This window comes from Didymosphaeria variabile (genome assembly GCF_027946475.1).
Source record: "Didymosphaeria variabile strain IMI 356815 chromosome Unknown scaffold_1, whole genome shotgun sequence".
NCBI classification, from domain to species: domain Eukaryota; kingdom Fungi; phylum Ascomycota; class Dothideomycetes; order Pleosporales; family Didymosphaeriaceae; genus Didymosphaeria; species Didymosphaeria variabile.
The window spans coordinates 2681030-2698068 of record NW_026611620.1 but is presented as its reverse complement, the minus strand read 5'-3'; the positions used below and the strand labels follow the sequence as shown (position 1 = coordinate 2698068).

At 51.2% G+C, this 17039-nt stretch overlaps 6 protein-coding genes across 6 annotated transcripts; 3 read left to right on the top strand and 3 right to left on the bottom strand.

Moving 5' to 3' along the window:
- Positions 1 to 1696: 1696 nt before the first annotated feature.
- Positions 1697 to 2274, top strand: N0V89_000852 (uncharacterized protein; the record flags this gene model as incomplete). Its single annotated transcript, XM_056209671.1, has 2 exons — positions 1697 to 1794; positions 1989 to 2274. 2 exons carry the CDS (start codon positions 1697 to 1699, stop codon positions 2272 to 2274), a joined length of 384 nt encoding a protein of 127 aa, XP_056076493.1.
- A 377-nt stretch (positions 2275 to 2651) lies between these two features.
- Positions 2652 to 3753, top strand: N0V89_000851 (uncharacterized protein; the record flags this gene model as incomplete). Its single annotated transcript, XM_056209670.1, has 3 exons — positions 2652 to 2964; positions 3025 to 3193; positions 3258 to 3753. The coding sequence occupies 3 exons, from the start codon at positions 2652 to 2654 to the stop codon at positions 3751 to 3753; spliced, it is 978 nt and encodes a 325-aa protein (XP_056076492.1).
- Positions 3754 to 4734: 981 nt separating this feature from the next.
- On the bottom strand, positions 4735 to 5861 carry N0V89_000850 (uncharacterized protein; the record flags this gene model as incomplete). The annotated part of the gene is made up of 4 exons (XM_056209669.1): positions 4735 to 5272; positions 5319 to 5443; positions 5494 to 5759; positions 5816 to 5861. The coding sequence occupies 4 exons, from the start codon at positions 5859 to 5861 to the stop codon at positions 4735 to 4737; spliced, it is 975 nt and encodes a 324-aa protein (XP_056076491.1).
- Positions 5862 to 9796: 3935 nt separating this feature from the next.
- N0V89_000849 (uncharacterized protein) lies at positions 9797 to 10713 on the top strand (the record flags this gene model as incomplete). Its single annotated transcript, XM_056209668.1, has 3 exons — positions 9797 to 9823; positions 10212 to 10400; positions 10531 to 10713. 3 exons carry the CDS (start codon positions 9797 to 9799, stop codon positions 10711 to 10713), a joined length of 399 nt encoding a protein of 132 aa, XP_056076490.1.
- Positions 10714 to 11098: 385 nt separating this feature from the next.
- On the bottom strand, positions 11099 to 14233 carry BRO1 (bck1-like resistance to osmotic shock; the record flags this gene model as incomplete). The annotated part of the gene is made up of 4 exons (XM_056209667.1): positions 11099 to 12226; positions 12275 to 13420; positions 13470 to 13899; positions 13953 to 14233. 4 exons carry the CDS (start codon positions 14231 to 14233, stop codon positions 11099 to 11101), a joined length of 2985 nt encoding a protein of 994 aa, XP_056076489.1.
- A 1062-nt stretch (positions 14234 to 15295) lies between these two features.
- On the bottom strand, positions 15296 to 16915 carry MDJ1_1 (mdj1 protein precursor; the record flags this gene model as incomplete). Its single annotated transcript, XM_056209666.1, has 2 exons — positions 15296 to 16693; positions 16748 to 16915. 2 exons carry the CDS (start codon positions 16913 to 16915, stop codon positions 15296 to 15298), a joined length of 1566 nt encoding a protein of 521 aa, XP_056076488.1.
- Positions 16916 to 17039: the final 124 nt, after the last annotated feature.

Below are 17039 nucleotides of genomic sequence, written 5' to 3'. Positions count from 1 at the left end.
AACGACCGAACAACAGGCAAATAATACACCTCTCGTCCTTCAGGCAAGTTGCCATCTGCAAGTTCAACCCAACCCTTGAGAGATAGCGAATGAAAACTGAAGGACGTTACACGCCGGCCAACACGACTCGGTTATTGTATGTCAAGATTGCCCCCCTTGATGTCTTTGTCGGAAAATGCTTGTAGTGGGTCCCTCTTGTCAGAGGCGTGGCCTGCTCTCTCTTGAAGACGTCTGCGTGAGATAGGTTCTGATGTCGAAATCGTTGAATCGCACTAATTCATCTCTAGGACCGTGAACGCAGACGTTCTGCAGATTTGCCAAGCTCTTCGTCTCCGTCATCCATGCTACCGATACCATCTAGGTACATTGCTCAACGTAATGGTAGCGTGAAGGGAAAGCAATAATGAACCGACCATAACTTCGCCAAAATCCATCCATAAGATAGAGTGCAGGTGCGTTAATACGGGCTGGGGATTAAGCAGCTCTTCCCTGTGCCCAGCGCATCGTAGCGCTTCGTTGTCTACTCTGGCAAAGTGAAGGATCTCTAGGTCGATGGTCCTAACGTTTGTTAACCGTGGGATGAGGAGGGCCAGCAGGCCATCTCCGTAAGGAGCCATTCTGGGCCGCCTGGCATAGTCTACCTGGAATTGGCTGTCGTGCGCAATAGCGTCTTCAACCGAGGAATCAGCTTCTGGCGGTTCCTCTTGACCTTCTGTTACGTAAGAACGGCGTCTTCGAAACCCAATTTTCAGATAGTAGCTACGCACAGCCAGATGGTGGACATACTTTGCAATCTCGGGTTTGCGCAGGAACAGTATCGTTGCAACGGCAATGCCACGAGATCTGCCTGGCTTCTTCGTGTACTCGATATCGAAAGTGACATAACTATACAAAGGAGGCGTTGTTATGTCGTACCATTGCTTAAAGCAGAGAACTACATTCTCAATGTAGTGATTGAGCTGGTACACTCCAGGATGCGAAACACAACTTGACGGGCAGGTAAGGCGAGTAGATGACCATCACTTGTTTGATTCAAATGTCATCTGTGGAACTTCGTACCCTTCGTAAGAATGTAGCGGCAGCTACGACATAACTTGGTGCTGGTGTAGGCTACCTGGACGCTGATGCCTAGGCTACTGCCTACAGGTTCGCTTACGGTCGCAGCATAATAGCGCTCTAGCAATCACACGAGAGATGGACTCCATTCACAGTTACATCTGTGGAACCACACAGCATATGTTAGGACCTTGACTTATCAGTTATCACCACAGGCTCTTGACGTTTTCGCGCTGCATGTGACAACTTGGCATATGGCGTCAGCGACTCACATAGCTGACGCTGAAAGTCACGGCTCAAAGGCCGCAATGAACGAGAAAAGAGGGGTACATACAGTGCTGCGTAATACACGTGCATCTTCGTTGTTCCAATGAAACAGCGATCGCTCATGCTTAGGCGCATAGGATGCTTGTGCAGGGCAAGGGGTATCATTGTTCTAGAATTTAATCGCTTTCGTATCGACCAACAAGAAGACACTTTATTGACAGAGGGCACTTTAGCGAAACGTACTTCAAGAACATCGGTGTAAGTGTGCATTTTTGAGTTGACCAAACTGTGCAAGGTCTGATACGTATAAAATAAAAGCCTCGCAAGGTGTTTCTGCTCATTCTCAAGTATAACTTGCTTACACTCGCTCGAAATGGCTCAGCCTATCGGTTATGCCTTTGGTATGGCTGCTTTAGTAGTCGGTGTCTACGTCTCATACTTCCTTTACAGCTTTGGCAGTCGCGATAAGCGGTACGTATATAACCTAGAAGCATCAACTTCGGAGAGAGGGGATCGCTGACATTGTTGGGTCACCAGTCTTCCCCCAGGGCCACCCACTATTCCCATACTTGGGAATGCCCATCAGATCCCAAGCCGAAATGTGGAAAAGAAGTTAGTCGTTCTTCTGGCGTCTCCCGATCGGAGATTTTAATTTACGTGACTAGATTGAAAGAGTGGGCCGACAAATATGGCAGCATCTACTCTTTGAAAATTGGTGCCGCCACGCTGATACTGCTGAATGACAAACGCACAGTGCATAATCTACTGGACAAGAGAAGTGCAATATACTCGGACCGACCGAAAGACCAGCAGATGATCACCGCCCTGAAGGAAAATTTTGCCTTCTTCGATGCAAGCCCTGCGTGGAGGGCAACTAGGAAGATAGCAGCTCATTTTATGTCGCCGAAGAACCTCGACGAAACCATCATGGCAGTCCAAGAAGCCGAGTGAGATGATTTTCCCTCTACAGCAACTTGATGGTAGCTAACCCGAACAGGACAAGCCAAACAATCTACGACTTGTTGCAGACGCCAGAGGAATTCTCCAACCACATTCGGCGAGTCACCGCTTCTGTTGCTAGTATCGTCATCTTTGGGTTTCGAGCACCGACTGTGGATAGTTGGTGGGCCACTGTAAGCTGAGCCATGTTGAAGAAGAATATGCTGTATGACTGACACGTCCAAGAGCGTATATCAAGCTGTTGACCAGGTACTTAAGGTTGCTTCTGCGAAAGATTATGGTGATGCTTATTCGATTGGTCCATTGCCTAGATCAACCTTGCAAGTAAGATTTCCCATACCCCATCTCATGCCTGTCACAACGATAACATGACACTGATGCACTTGCCAGCAACTCCAGGAACATACCTCCCTGTTGACCAGTTCCCCATTCTCAAATACGTGCCATCTTTTCTCGTCCCTTCTAAGGCGCGTGCGATCACGTGCTTTGAGACTATAAGCTCGATATGGGGTGAAGCACGATCGCAAGTTGTGGCGCGGCGTGGAAAGGGCGACAATCGGATCTCTCTTGCAGACAAGGTGATTAGCGGTCAGATCAAAAGCGACATAGCGATGAATCATCGGCAAGAGAATAACTTCCTTGGCGCCCTACAACAAGGAGCCGCCGACACAACGGCCAGTAGTACGTATCGCTGTAGTACTTACGAGGCGCGCTTCGGCTGATCTCATACCTCCACAACAGTGATATTGACATCGATTCTGTACCTGGCGAAACACCATTGGGTACAAAAGAAAGCACAGACTGAGCTTGATCGCATCTGTGGCGATGGCAGAATGCCAACATGGCAGGACTTTAGAGTTCTGCCTTACATCAACTGCATTGTGAAGGAAGGGTTGAGGATACGACCTGTGTATGTATCGCATAACGTCGTACTTGCTTGACCATTGACCACCAGAGCTGATTATGGTATCTAGTGTCCCTTCAGGTATCCCTGTCCGCGCAAGCCACGATAACTGGTTCGATGGCTACCTTATTCCCAAGGACTCTACCGTTTTCTGCCCAGCCTATAATATCCAACACAACGCCGGATTCTATCCCAATCCGTATACTTATAACCCTGACAGATATCTCGACCGCCCGCTTCTGGCAACGTCCTATGCTGGATCTCCGGACTACGAAAATCGCGATCACTATGCTTACGGTGCTGGCCGACGAATTTGCGTGGGTATACACCTTGCCGAGCGAACACAGTGGCGTATCATTGCACGTCTGTTGTGGGCATATGATATCAAGCCTGAAGTAGATGAAAAAGGGAACGAGCTCGAGGTGGATACGGATGCATATGAAGATGGGTTGTTGATTTGCCCGAAGCCGTTCAAGGTCAGATTCGTTCCTAGAGGCGAGAAGCAGGTGGAAGTCATCAAGCAGGATTTTGAGGCTGTCAAAGATTACTTGAAGACTTGGGAGTAAAGGTGCCCAAATTTCGTTGCTCTTTGGTCCCAGGGTCTCGGTATCGTGCACCGTCACGTAAGTGTCACGTACGAGGGGATTTCGAACCCAATAAATTGCCCTCAAGTCGTCAATTAGTGGAGATATATCTTCCCTGACCCTGCTTGTAATTACATAGCCAAGGTATAGTATAGGGACCGATTCAGAGATTACTTTTTTCTCTCGAGATCAGTGTGCTCGTCAAACTGTCAAAGAAGCACCAAAGGACATTTGTTGTATGTCTCTGTATAGTACAGTTTATCGGAAGCAGCTCGTACATGGGGCAAAGATGAGGAGTAGGGCAATTCTGGATTTGTTAATACGGCTGCGGTCCAAAAGTAAAGTCAAGATCTGGGCTTTGGACCTCACTCCGGTGTTAGTTATACCTGCTACACCTCAACTGGAGAAGCAGTCAACCCTGGTATCTGGTGACGAGAGCAACCGCAAGTGATCGGCTACGAACACGTTCTCTAAATAGCTGCAATATACCAAAACCATCCGATATGCCCTCAATCTTAGCTTATGATCTCCTGCATTTCTTTCTTATCCACAACTTGTTTGAACCTGGAGAATTGAGCCCCGCTTGAAGCATGGTTTGACCAAATTGCTGTGGCGTATCACTAGAGCCTATCATCAGTCTCGCGATAATAGCATCTTTTTGTACCATTTGACCTGCAACTTAGTTGAGCCTAATGGGTCATTCCCATCTTTTGGTGCGCTTGCGAAGGAAGCTTTGCAGCCAAAGGAAGTTATTGATGATTTCTGTATCATTAACGAGTAGGTCAAAATCAGATCGGGGCTTATACATACGAGTGAAGGATCGCCAGTCGAAAAAGCCGACGGATACACCGATTCTTGTTATCTCGCTAACGAAATACGCGCGAGGCCCAGGCAGCCTGCTGCAGACTGCCCCACCCGTCAATAATCTGTACTATGTCAGTTGCGCCGGTACGTGGAGAAAGACTAAACGTACATCCACAGGTACAGGTATGGTGCTGTCTTCCAAAAGTCAAGTTGAAGACTCTTGAGGATTTCGAGCAGTCGGTCTACGAAATGTGAATTAAGTTCGTCGTCATGCTGGATTAGCGACACTACTGCGCAATAGTGAATCGTTCCGGCTATTCGTATGGCCTCCTTGACCTTGCCTTCCGTTGTAAGCGTCCATGGTTCGGTTTCTGTCGTATCGTACGCCTGTAGTCGCGCCCAGAATTTATCGCGTCGAAGCCGAAACCGTGGTGCCTCAAAGGCCGCGGTTTCCGGGTCGAATGCCTCGACACAAAGCATTTCGAAGCCATCGAAAGCATCTCTGAGGACATCGAGACTGGTTCGTAGTTCTTCGATCGGGACTTTTCCATTAAACTCGGGAGTGTTCACGACTCGAAGCGGTGAATGCGGGAAGTATGTCTTTCGGATACCCACATGTATGTCTCTCAATATCGGTCCCTGAACTTCCATGAGCAGTGGATGTTTATTGGAGCATGAAGAGTACATCATATCGACACTAAGGTGAATAAGCCTAGCATTGCATTGAGTTGCGGAAAGCTCACAGTAAGGCGAAATTACCAATGTAGAAGCCTTCCTCTAACATGAACTTTCCGATGCCCCCTCGCATGTCGAACATCTGACCGAGGCCTCGTTCATGCGTTATGACTTGATCGCTACCTCGAAGGTTCTTAGACTTGTCAGTGGTTTTCCTGGCGATGGTTGCAATAACAAACACACCTCATACATAGCCATGCTAACAACAGCCATGATAGTCTCATCGGCCAAGGCAGTGGTCCTGTTCTCGAGGGCTGCATTGATGAATTGTAGATTGCGAGCCTTGAAGTAGTGATCGTCATTGCCGATGATCCCGCCTATGAGATCGCGGTGTGCACAATAGAGCAGGGAATATGAAAGGAGGATCAATGGGCTCTTCAAAGGTTGCTCGAACCAGTGCGTCAGTGTGCTGCGAGACTCTGGTCCAGTACCATTGAAGCTCATGAAATCTGTCATAATGTTGGTTACAGAATTGCTTCCAACTGCCCTAAAATGAACAACTCACAGTGAGACACAATTTCATCAACGCGGTTAAGCCAGGTTTCCGGCATCCATGACGGGTCAGCAGCAGCATCATTGACACGCAGATATTGTGGTCCCAAGACACGTGGTTGTGTTGAGGGAAGCGAAGGAAGATTTGGTTCTGTTGTGGGTATTGATCTGGAGCCTCTTGGTAACAGCATGTCCAAAGGATATACCGGATCAGCTGTTGTAGGCTGCGGTAATCTGCGCAAGGGCGCTCGCTCTATATTGTCATTATGGCTGCTTCCGGTACTGCTAGAAGGGGACAAGCAAGACAAGCACGAATCATTTGGTCGGTGACTTTGTACAGACTGCTGTGGCGCGGCCTTACATTGCCTCAATGTCTCGGTCCGAATCGCAACGGAAGAAAGCGACGATTGCTCGAGTGAAGGGGATAGACCGTCTGGCAAAGTCAGTGTGCAATCTGGATAGTATTCTGGTGAACTCGATAGCGCACGTACGTCGATATTGTTGCTTCGCTTCTCTTCTCTTTTTCTGTGACTCTCTCATCACATGCGATTTGACCAGCTCACGCTGTTCCGGTCGCGCTCCTTTATGCGACACGAAGGTGAAGTTGACCATCATGGAAAATTTCTCGCAGTTTCAAATGCTTGATGTCTCGACGCCAACGCCAAATTAGGGTCCCTTTCCCAGTGACTCCCAGATCAAAGTCGGGGACATGATCTATAGGCCCTCACACCCATCTGTTGCCTCTCTGCGTGGCGGAGCCAGTGTCCCCGATACCAGACGATGGCGTTCGCGGAAAATACTTTATGGAGGCATGAGAGCAAAAGGAGACCTTGAGTGAGGTGATTCGCACCGATAAGTGGCAGTCTGGTGGCAATTACGACACTCGAAACGTGCCGGTAAGAGCCAAATCGATGCTAGAGCGCAAAGGCCTCCGTAAAGTAGCTTCGTCGGGAGATTGTACGAAAACCGGAGAATCCTTTGATACCCGATGCAGCTGCTATGTCGCCAGTGCAGAAATCGGTCTGCGACAACCGGGGAATATTGTACGTCGGTAGCATGTAAAGATCTGTCGTAGATCTCGCTTGAAAGCCAGCAGAACACCGGAAGAAATAAGGAAGTGTTGTGCAAGCGTTCGCTTTGAAGGCTGCAGGGTGAGCGAGTGAAAGCAGGGAAGAGACACCACGGCCAATGACGCCTCTACATGGCTAGGTACGTGTTCGCGCGCCTCGCGTCCGTTGTGTATGGGACGCCTTCGGGGGCCGCGTTGGCACCGATGGCTACGCACCAGCTCCACGCCGACGGTACGGTTTGTTTGCTTAGACACAATTGGACGGGTCGTGTACGCTGCGAAAGGCGTAATTGCAGGCCAAGCTGACGGGTTCGCGACTGCAGCACGGGTGCGGAGACCAACACGATGGAAGCAGACGAGCCAATAGCTCTCGTGGGGAAAAGTGCTTCAAGAGCAGCCCAGCTTTTTGCGACCAATTCTAAGATGGATGCTACATGCTACATTTGAACGTGGAGCGCCTTGACCATGTGGATGTGTGCGCTATGACGCCTGAGGGGGCCGAAACGCGTAGTGCGGGTTGCCCGTGGGCCTAGAACTCGTCCCGCTTGAGGACATGAACTAGGGAAATCGAGCTTTGCTAGGCGGCAAAACATTGTTGGCGTACCGTGGGGAATCTGCCACCTGTTATGCCACCCAGTCAGGAAGATGTTGGTCAAGCTTGTTGCTTAGGCTTCGCACGAGACATTTCGACGCTGGTTCAGCAGCGGATCGGGATCGGGCATCGCAGCTGCAGAACGGCGAGGTTCCAGAGGCAGATGAGCTTGCACCTGATCTGTGTAGAGCGGCAAGCACTTGGAAGTAGGTCGAGAGAAGTTGTCAAGAATGTAGACCTTCGAAGTTCGACTAACCAGTCTTAGCGCAATATGACTAAGCATCTGCTTCCCGAGTCGCCCTGTGGACGGCTCAGCCTTGTTATCTGATACCGATGATCTTTTGGAGTGATTCGAGTAGACCCATGGTGATATATCCTACATATGAGAGTGACAGTATGAAATCCTCTTCTTCAAGACTTGAATCCAAGGAGGCCGGCAAGGCAGTTGATTACAACGAGCATGTCTTTCCTCTTGCTGCGAAAATGATAATGATATCACAAACTCGCAGTACAGCCCTCGCAACGCACACCTCGTATTCCAATGAAGAACCATAATTCGGCCACTCTACTGTGGGGCGTGCGGGTTGCCCGAAATTTGGTGAGAGGCTGAGACATGCATCTGAACCGTATGGTTGTTCATTCGCTGAGGTGAAATAGGCGTGGACAAACAGAAATCATCAGTAACACCGGCATGATTATCCTCGGCTCGAGCTGTAATTGACACGACGAATGAGAATGATACGAGAGGCCAATATCGTGCAATCGGAGCACGCGATACTCCCTCGGTACCTTTTGTTCGATGCAAGCTCGTATTAGCCGACAATTGTTCTTTCCAAGGTCGCATATGCAGCAGCGTTATACCACCAACTTGATCAAATGCTTGGAGCTGACGTTGAGTTGCCGCTCGTGCATAGCAATGCATCGATCCAGCATGAGATCGCCAAAGCGCCAAAGCGCATCCCACTTGTGAAAGCATAACGCGTGTTAATAGCTGCCGTTCGTGCGTATAGTGAGGGACGCGAACGCCTAGCCAGGAGTCTGGTCCACAGCGTGGCTTCATACCGTGGCTTTGCATCTCACGCAGCCAACGGGATGTGTCCTGAATACGAGAATTACCAAGTGGGCGATCCGGCTCGGGTACCCATCTATAAAAGAAGTGCAGTCCGTCAGCGGTGGAACAGCTACCCGTTGAAAGCTCTCCGATTTGTTGAAATTCTCCGATGCTTTCTCTTTTACCAAAAAGACAAGATCCGGCTTCCCGGCTACAGATCTGCAATCGTTCCAGACAGCCGGTCCAGATATAGCCGCTTTTGGCCCCAAGAGCACAGTCGCAACCCTAAAAGTAGCAGCGAAACCGACAAAACGCGAACACATGACCCTGTTCTCCGACAACGGTAACTGTGAACAACGTGTGCGGCTAGAGCCGGGTCCAAATCCTCGTGTCTGGGATTGTAGGACCTGATAGTAGACCGCGACTATCGTCCGACAGCTTCGGTCTGCAAGATCTCGCATCGGCAACCAGCTTCACTTCTTCAAAGCTGCCACTTGACTAACCGTTACAGTCTAGGTCTACGCCACGTATTTATGACACGGCATCCGTAATACGAGCTTGCTCATTTTCAAACACGCATCCGGACCACAGAGTCTCAGACAAAGGCATTTAGAATCGTTGACTATCATCTTTACGAAGCGCGATGGTTTTGAACCCCATTGTGGATACCAGTGAGCTGAGAACACACGCGATCCACGGAAATGCCTATTCGCTCATATGCTTGATCCGCGTTCTGATCACGATGAACACTCTAAGATGCAGCTTTTCTGAGCTCTGCGGATGCCTGTAGTGGGAACATCAAGATCAAAATAGCAAGAATCAGAAGAAAGGCAACTGGCAAAGTGGAACGGGCCGAGAGCCGATCACTGATGACGGACCGCGACAATTTCTAGTTAGCTACGTTCAACCTCTGAGTGGTAGACGCGATCTTTATAAATACATCGGAAACGGCTTCTGACACATTCAAAGCAAGCAATCCCAGAGTTCAGATCTCCTACAAAGCCCAACTACTCGATATCACCTCTACTCTTGACACTACATTCTCAGTTTTCCTGGTTAAAAGCTGCCCGCTTGCGACTGCTGCTCGATTTGGTCGGCTTTGCGGGAGTCCCCAAAACTCAGCACATACGAAGTTACTTAAAAATCGACATCTAAACAGGACATCTCATCTCTTTTTGGCGACATGTATCCCATCTACTTTCTCCCGCTGCACCCATTCTCCCTCGCCATCAATCTAGAGTTGAGAACACAGCAAGACGTGCGGTACCCTACGGTACATGCTATGGCTACCAACAAGATCAGCCAAAAGGTAAGTTTACATTTAGTTAGTCTCTCATCCTATATCTTAATTCAGGGCTCTTTTCTAGCAATCTTTCGTTGTCTTCATGCTTTCTTGGTCCCTCGATAGAGCCTGGCTTTGCACAATATGGGCAAATATCTTTTCTATGATAGTCCTCCGTCTGTTTTTATATCATTCCTTGTTCGACATTTAGGAAGGAGGAGGAACCAAAGGTCGGTGATTTACAGCGAGCACACTCTTTTCGCGTCGAGATGTGCTATTTGGTGCAATCCCCCTCACAGCATGATCACCCCAGTCTCGGGTGCAGCAGCTTTCTTCGGCTCGACAATAAACTAAGTTCATCCCTACTCCAATCATCTCATCCTGCGGCCTCGCGATGCTGACCGTGACCAAATAGTACCAAGCGTCCTGTCACTGCCAGCTTATCCGCTACACTGTGACACTTTCTCCGCCGCTCCACGATCCGGAAAGCTGGGTCGTCGAATGCAATTGCTCCATCTGCGCGCGGAATGGCTACCTCAACGTCTATGTGCAGAACGACTGCATTCAATTCGAGAACGTGGATTTAAACAGCCAACTTGTAGAGGTATGTATCCGTTTTCTGATTGTTGATATCAAGGCATTCCCGATCTCCAGCACGTCGATGTCGCAATTGGAAACTTCCACTCCTTGCCACCAAATTGCGGCGAAACCAGGATGTTACTGATGTGAGATAGAAGTACCGCTTCGGCAAGGAGCGCGTGCAGCACTACTTCTGCAGCCGGTGCGCCAGCAGTCTGATGGCGGAGAGTATCGAGCCGGGATTTTACGAGGGCGTCAAGGCACTCAACGTAAGGATGTTTCATGGTGTGGACGGGAGGACGCTGCAGCGGCGTGAGGTCGATGGGCGCAGCCTCTAATCTGCGTCGTCGATCCTCACTCCCCTGTCGCAATTCTACTTTGAGTACCCGTGGTAGGGATGTTGTATGGTAAATCCAAGGTTTGCTTTGTCCTACCTTCTCTTCTTCTTCGGCATCAGCCGAATTCGCAGACTCTGTCTTTTGTTTTGTTGCTTTCCCCCTCTTTCTTCAAAGTGAGCTTCTAGTTTTAGCCAGCAACATATTATCATGCTCTGTAACGTTTGCAATATTTCCATTTGTATGCATACCAGCCCCTCCCATCTATCTACCCCTACATGCTCTCGTACCCTATGTAATGCCTTACTCTACTGTACGGACCCAAAGATAGACACCAACGCAACTTCACCGTCTTCGCCTACCTCACCTATACATTGACTTAACTACCCTATTTCCACCCACTCAGCCCTGCCCACGGATCGTTTGCACCACCCTGATGCTGATGCTGCTGATGCTGCTGCTGCTGTCCCTGCCCACTCTGTCTCTGCGCATAACCGCCCTGATACTGCTGGCCTCCATACTGGCCAAATCCCTCATGCTGCGCTGGCGGTGGTCCCGGTGGTGGTGGAGGTGGCACGTATCCTTGCGGCAATCCCGCGCCGGGCTGCGGCGTCCCGCTCTGGTATCCGTACTGCCCGTGCTGCTGTGCCGGGGGGTGGCCCCACGGCTGCTGCTGGTGTTGGTTTGGTGGCGGGGAGAAGTACTGCTGGTGTGCAGGCGGAGAAACGGGGCCGTAGTTTGTGGGATTGTAGCTTGTCGAGGGCTGTGACTGGGAGTGAGAATGGGAGTGAGAGGGGTATTGCTGGTAGGCATTTGAAGGATAGGGGTTTGGTTGTTGGGCTGGTTGTTGATATTGTTGCTGGCCTTGTGTGGTGATCGGGTAGCGGGGTGTTACGGGTGGTGAAGCGGCTGGGTTGTACGAAGGATGAGCGGACGATGTGGACGGGTATCCCGACTGGTTAAGCGGCGCGGGGATGCTCTTTTTTCTTTCTCTGCCTTGGGAAACGGGCGAACCAGAGGGCTCCATGGACATGCGCTCCATTAGGTCCTTCAAGCGCTGCTGCTCTTGGTCGGCGCCCTGGTTCTTCTTCTGTTCAATGTTTTGAAGTAATTGGCCACCCTCCGATCGCCTATTGTTGACGAAGGTTTCTACATTCTTCTGGAGACTTGACACTGTATCTTTCATCTCGGAATAGAACCCTTGGGCGCGGGAGAGCCCAGCTTGAAGATCTCTGAAAGATTGGTAGACGCGCTCGTACTTCTTCATGACAGAACTGCGCTGGCGGGAGAACGCGTCATACTTGCTCTGCTCAGAGCGGACGCGCGGGTCTTTTAGAAGGTCGGAGTAAGTGCGTGTAAGCTCTTTGAGGAGAGATCCTTGCTTGTGATTGGCTTGGAGTATGCGGTTTTGGTGAGGTCGGAACTTTTCAAGCTCCGCCTTGAAGAGTTGGGATTCTTGGTTTGCGATGGCTTTCTTATTCAGGATCAAGACGTTGGAGATGTCGTCGGAGTGAACCTAAGTGTTGTTAGTGTGAGAACTCATAGTAGATGATAACAATCGTACCTTATCTTTGAGATCCTTCAGCACTTGAATCCTCTCCTTCTTAATTAAATTCAGTCTCCGCAGCAGCTCCTCAACGCTGGCAATCTGATCCGCAACGCTTGGACCGTCCTGAAAATCGTCGTCTAGTAAATTGCCTTGAGTGGGGCCCGGACTCTTGCCCTTCGACGCGCCCGCTTTGACCATGGCTCGAGAATACAGCACATCTGCTTCATCAGTCTCGCCAGCCGACCGCATCTCGTCGAAGTCTGCCTCATATTGCCTAAATGTGCTGTACAACTGCGCATCGCTTGTGCTTGCCTCGTCGACTGCTCCTCGGTAATTCCGGATATCGCTTCGTAGTGTTGCGGTCAAACGTGAGCTGGGCTGCTGTGTCCAATCGACGCCGTACTTCGATCTCATCTTCTCGCAAACACTCTCTTCCATATCCAGTTGCTTCATGCTCGCGTCGAGCAGATTCATGATCTCAGACTTGTCTGCATTCGACTGTTCGAATGCCGTGGTGAATGGCGCATGGCCCGCCAACTCTTCACACCATCTGCGGAAGTCCTCGTCAACCATCATATCTTGGTTATCCATGCCTCCTCTGAGCACGTTGAGGCTGTCCGGTAGCTTTAGATAGTCTAAACTCGCCGCCATCTCATCATTTGCTACCTCGACTCTTTCGCTCTCTGCCCGTATTAATTTCGCCTTCTCTTCATCGTACAAACTAGCGGATTCCGTTACGGCCATTGGTACTATTTTTTGAAAAATGTCCGGTCCGATGATCCTCTGGATATCCTGTCCTTGGTAAAGCTCGCTCACAGGTATCGCCTTCGCTGCTGGGAGTTTGGGAACTTGTGTTAAAGATGCTTCGTTCGGGATACCCTGGTGGTAAATGAAATCGTTATCCTTCATAAACTCGGCCAGCTTCTCTTGGACATTTGCGTGGTGTTTCTTCGTCAATTCAGCCAAGACGGAGCCGGTCTCTGCGGGCAGGTTCGAATTTGCAGGGCAAGAGGAAGGGAAAGCGTTCGCAACCCGATTTGCATCTTTGGCGTTCGCCTCTGCAACCTGTAACCGGCAGATCGCTACGCCGTGCGAGTTCGCATCGTCATCAGCCAGTGCTTGGTAATACTGTGCGACTGAAGCCATATGGCTCGCTTTGGTCTGCCGCATCGTCAGCTTCCTTTGCACCAATATCAACCAATTTCCTTACCTGACAAACCAATAGCCACACTTTCTCGAAGACTGCCTTGTTCACATTCTCCTGCGCGCCCTCTACAGCCTGTGTATACAAAAACGCAGCCTGACTGGCCAATTTCGCCAATAACCCCACCTTCTTGCCGTCCGCGATCTGCTTTTCTAGGAACACCTCTTGTGCCTGTGCCAGCATAACCGCTATCAGCGTCTTCACCGTCTCGCGGCTCAGATCAGTAGACGGGGCGTGTAGGAAGTTTTCGTTGATATACGTGAACATGCCAGCTGAGGCCTGGAACGAGTGGTACGCCGTCTTGAGACCGACATCCTCGTGGCGATTCTGGTGGGCGGCGTGGCAGGATAGAACGGCGGAGATGTTGAAGATTATGGAGGCTTTCTCGAAGGCGAGGGAGTACTGCGAGGTGGGCTTGTGTGTAAATGCATCGAACCTGCTGCCTATTAGCCCATTGAAGCGCTTGCTTCCCATGATTGTGCAATATACCAAGTAAACTGGATCTTGATGTGGTTCTCATCCACGGGAAACCTCAGATCCAGGAGCTCCAACTGCCCATAGTATCTGTACAGCAGGTCCCTCCCCGCAGCGCTATCCTTGCCCGCGCCCCGCATATCCTGCCGCAACCGGTTCAGCGTCGCACACTCTTCTACATAGCGCTCCGGATCATCGCCATAAGTGGCGCGTATGTAGCCCTTGAGCGGTTGTATCCAGTCGATTTCGTTGGTCTGCTTCAGCGGGACGGAGATCATGGGTATAAGAGTCGCCATGGTGCTGGTGTCGGAGCCTGGCAAGCCAAACATCCGGCTGCCAGCTCAGCGCAGAGAGGCGGTCGTGGGAGACGCGGTGGGGTCAATCAAGGATGCGGTAAGCAATTGCTACGGGTGGCCGTATTGGATCGTCTGCACTGTTTTGGTTTTGTGGAGCTCGAGGATGGCGGTAGGCGGGCTGAGGGAACGCTGAGATGCGTAATTGAGCAGTGGGCGAAGACAAGCTCGAAGGGAAATGTCGCTCTCCTGCTCTGATGCGGTCAGTCGCGTGAATGCACGGTTATGCAGGCCCCAGGATGACGTTGCAGGGTTGGGCCGTCCAGTCGATGTGGCCGTCGACGGGTGGGCTACGGAGGGCTGCGCTGTTCCTATTCAACGTCTCTGCCACGCAAGCAAACCGTCGTCGACCGTCTCCTGTCAATCACGTCGTTGTCGGGGGCAGCAGCGCGGTTGTCCGAAGAAGCGTGGGGCAATCGCGGGCAGTCGGCGCAGCAAGGCACACCACGAATCGCACCTCTACCTACCTACATTTGCTGCCTATATAACACTTCTGATGCAGCCGCGCTCGAAACCAGACGGCGGCGCTCTTCACGTATTCCCTGCACGTCCACCGTGCCAGTCACACACTCGCCAGATCTAGGAGCCACAACGAGGGTCATCCTGGCCCTTCCCGCAGCGCTTGGCCACTCATATCGCTAGAGACCATCGTGAGCGGCTTGTGTAAGCGCTCAACGACACAACCTTGGAGGGCTTGATCACTCGAATGGCCAAGGCTTTGCTTTGGCTTTTCGCGGAATGGCCTGGATCTCACCGCTGGCTCTGGTGCCATTGACTGATCTGCGATGAAAAGATTAATATCAGCTAGGTAATATACAAGCCTGAGCGGAGGCATATGACTATCAGAAAGCTCCATGCAGACAGCTCGAGTACATGTGAACGCCAACAAATGCTTCAAACTGCCACATCCTTCCCTTGCGCCGCGTCAACATACTATACACATGAGTATGGAGTTTGCTATATAGCCGTGACAAGTAAACACCGGATCACCAAGCAGTCGGACTTTTAACCCGATCCAGATGCTTTCTTCTTTTCTTCTTCTTCATTCTTCAAATCCTCCTTCTTCGACGTCTCTTTGTGTTGCCCGGTGATGTTGTGCCATGCGTGCTTGAGGAATCCTTCATTCTTGTGGTCGCCAGCTGCCGGCTTCTCTGCGTCGCCCCTCATTTTGTTCACGATCATCCTCTTCGCCGTCTTGTCGCCCATCTCGTCGGCCAGCATCTCAAGAATGGTCCGCTGGTTCTGACTTAAGTACTTGGGCATGTTGACTTTGAACTCGACCTTCAAATCACCTTTCGCGTTCCGTCGCCCAGATAGAACCTTCATGCCCATGCCGGATAGCGTCACCTTATCGCCTGTGCCAGAACCCGTTGGTACCTTGACCATGACCTCGCCATCGAGCGTCGGTACCTTGATCTCTCCACCCAACACGGCAGTAGTCAGGGGTATAGTCGCAGTGTGAAGGATGTCGGAGCCTGCGCGTTTGAACTTCGGATCAGAGGCTACACGGATCAGGACGTAGAGGTCGCCCTTCGTACCCCTCACATTCGAGCCAATTGCTTGTCCGGTGAGCGGTGCGTCTCCTTCGCCGCTGACTCGCAATCGCATGCCATCTTCTACGCCTCCAGGGATATCCACTGTGACCGTCTTCCGTTCTTTGACTGCACCGTCTCCGCCACAAGTTCCGCACGAGGAGCCGCGGGGTACTGCCATACCGGAACCACCACAGCTCGAGCATGTCGCGCTCATGTGGAAACCGCCCATGCTCGTCACCCTCTGCCCCGTGCCGCCGCAGCTCTTGCACTCTGCTTTCTTGGCACCCTTCTTCAACCCGCTACCCGTGCAAGTCTTGCACTCCACCATTGGCGTGATGTATATGTCCTTGGTCACACCTTTGGCAGCATCCATGAACGAGATGCTCGTCTGCACCTCGATGTTGTCTCCAACCAAGATTTCCTCCTCGAATGGGCTTCTCCGTCCTCTGCCTCGCCTGCCGCCACCTCCAAAAGCGCTGAACAAATCTTCAATATTGATGTCTTGCGCGAAGCCACCCTGGAAACCTCCCCCGCCAAACCCCCCAAATCCACCAAAACCGCCGCCGAATGGGTTGCCGCCCGGCCCTGAGGCCCCAGCTCCTGGATTGAAGCCACCACTTGAATCGAACGCAGCGGAACCGTATGAGTCGTAGGCCTTCTTCTTGGATTCGTCAGAGAGAATTTCGTAAGCGGACTGCGCGGCGGCGAACTTGTCTTTTGCGGAGGCGTCCTTGTTCGTATCCGGGTGGTATTTCTTTGCGAGACCGTAGTACGCCTTCTTGATCTCGGAAGCGGAAGCACTTTTCGACACACCTAGAGCGGCATATGGGTCTGCGACGGCTTGTGAGGGGGTTGTTGCGTGAAAGAGCTGCAAACGAGGTTAGCATTATCATTTCGGGCAAGGATCGATCGGTATGCGTACCCGTATCCGCGGCGCATGCTGCTGGTGTAGTTGTGGCTTGATCGAAGGCCTCTTCGGATTCGGTCTCGATGAATGCGATATGTTCCGTCGCCGGCACTGTAAGGACCCGGAGATGATGCGCGCGGGTGCGACTGCCTTGAACGGCAGCGCGGGAGCAACCAAGGACATGATGTTTACGATACAAACGCAATTACAATGAACGTAGGAAGTACTCTTGCGATGGCAGTAAATGAATTGGAGCCTTTGGGATTGAGCGATGCGACGAATCATCAAAATTTGGCGCACGGACGGC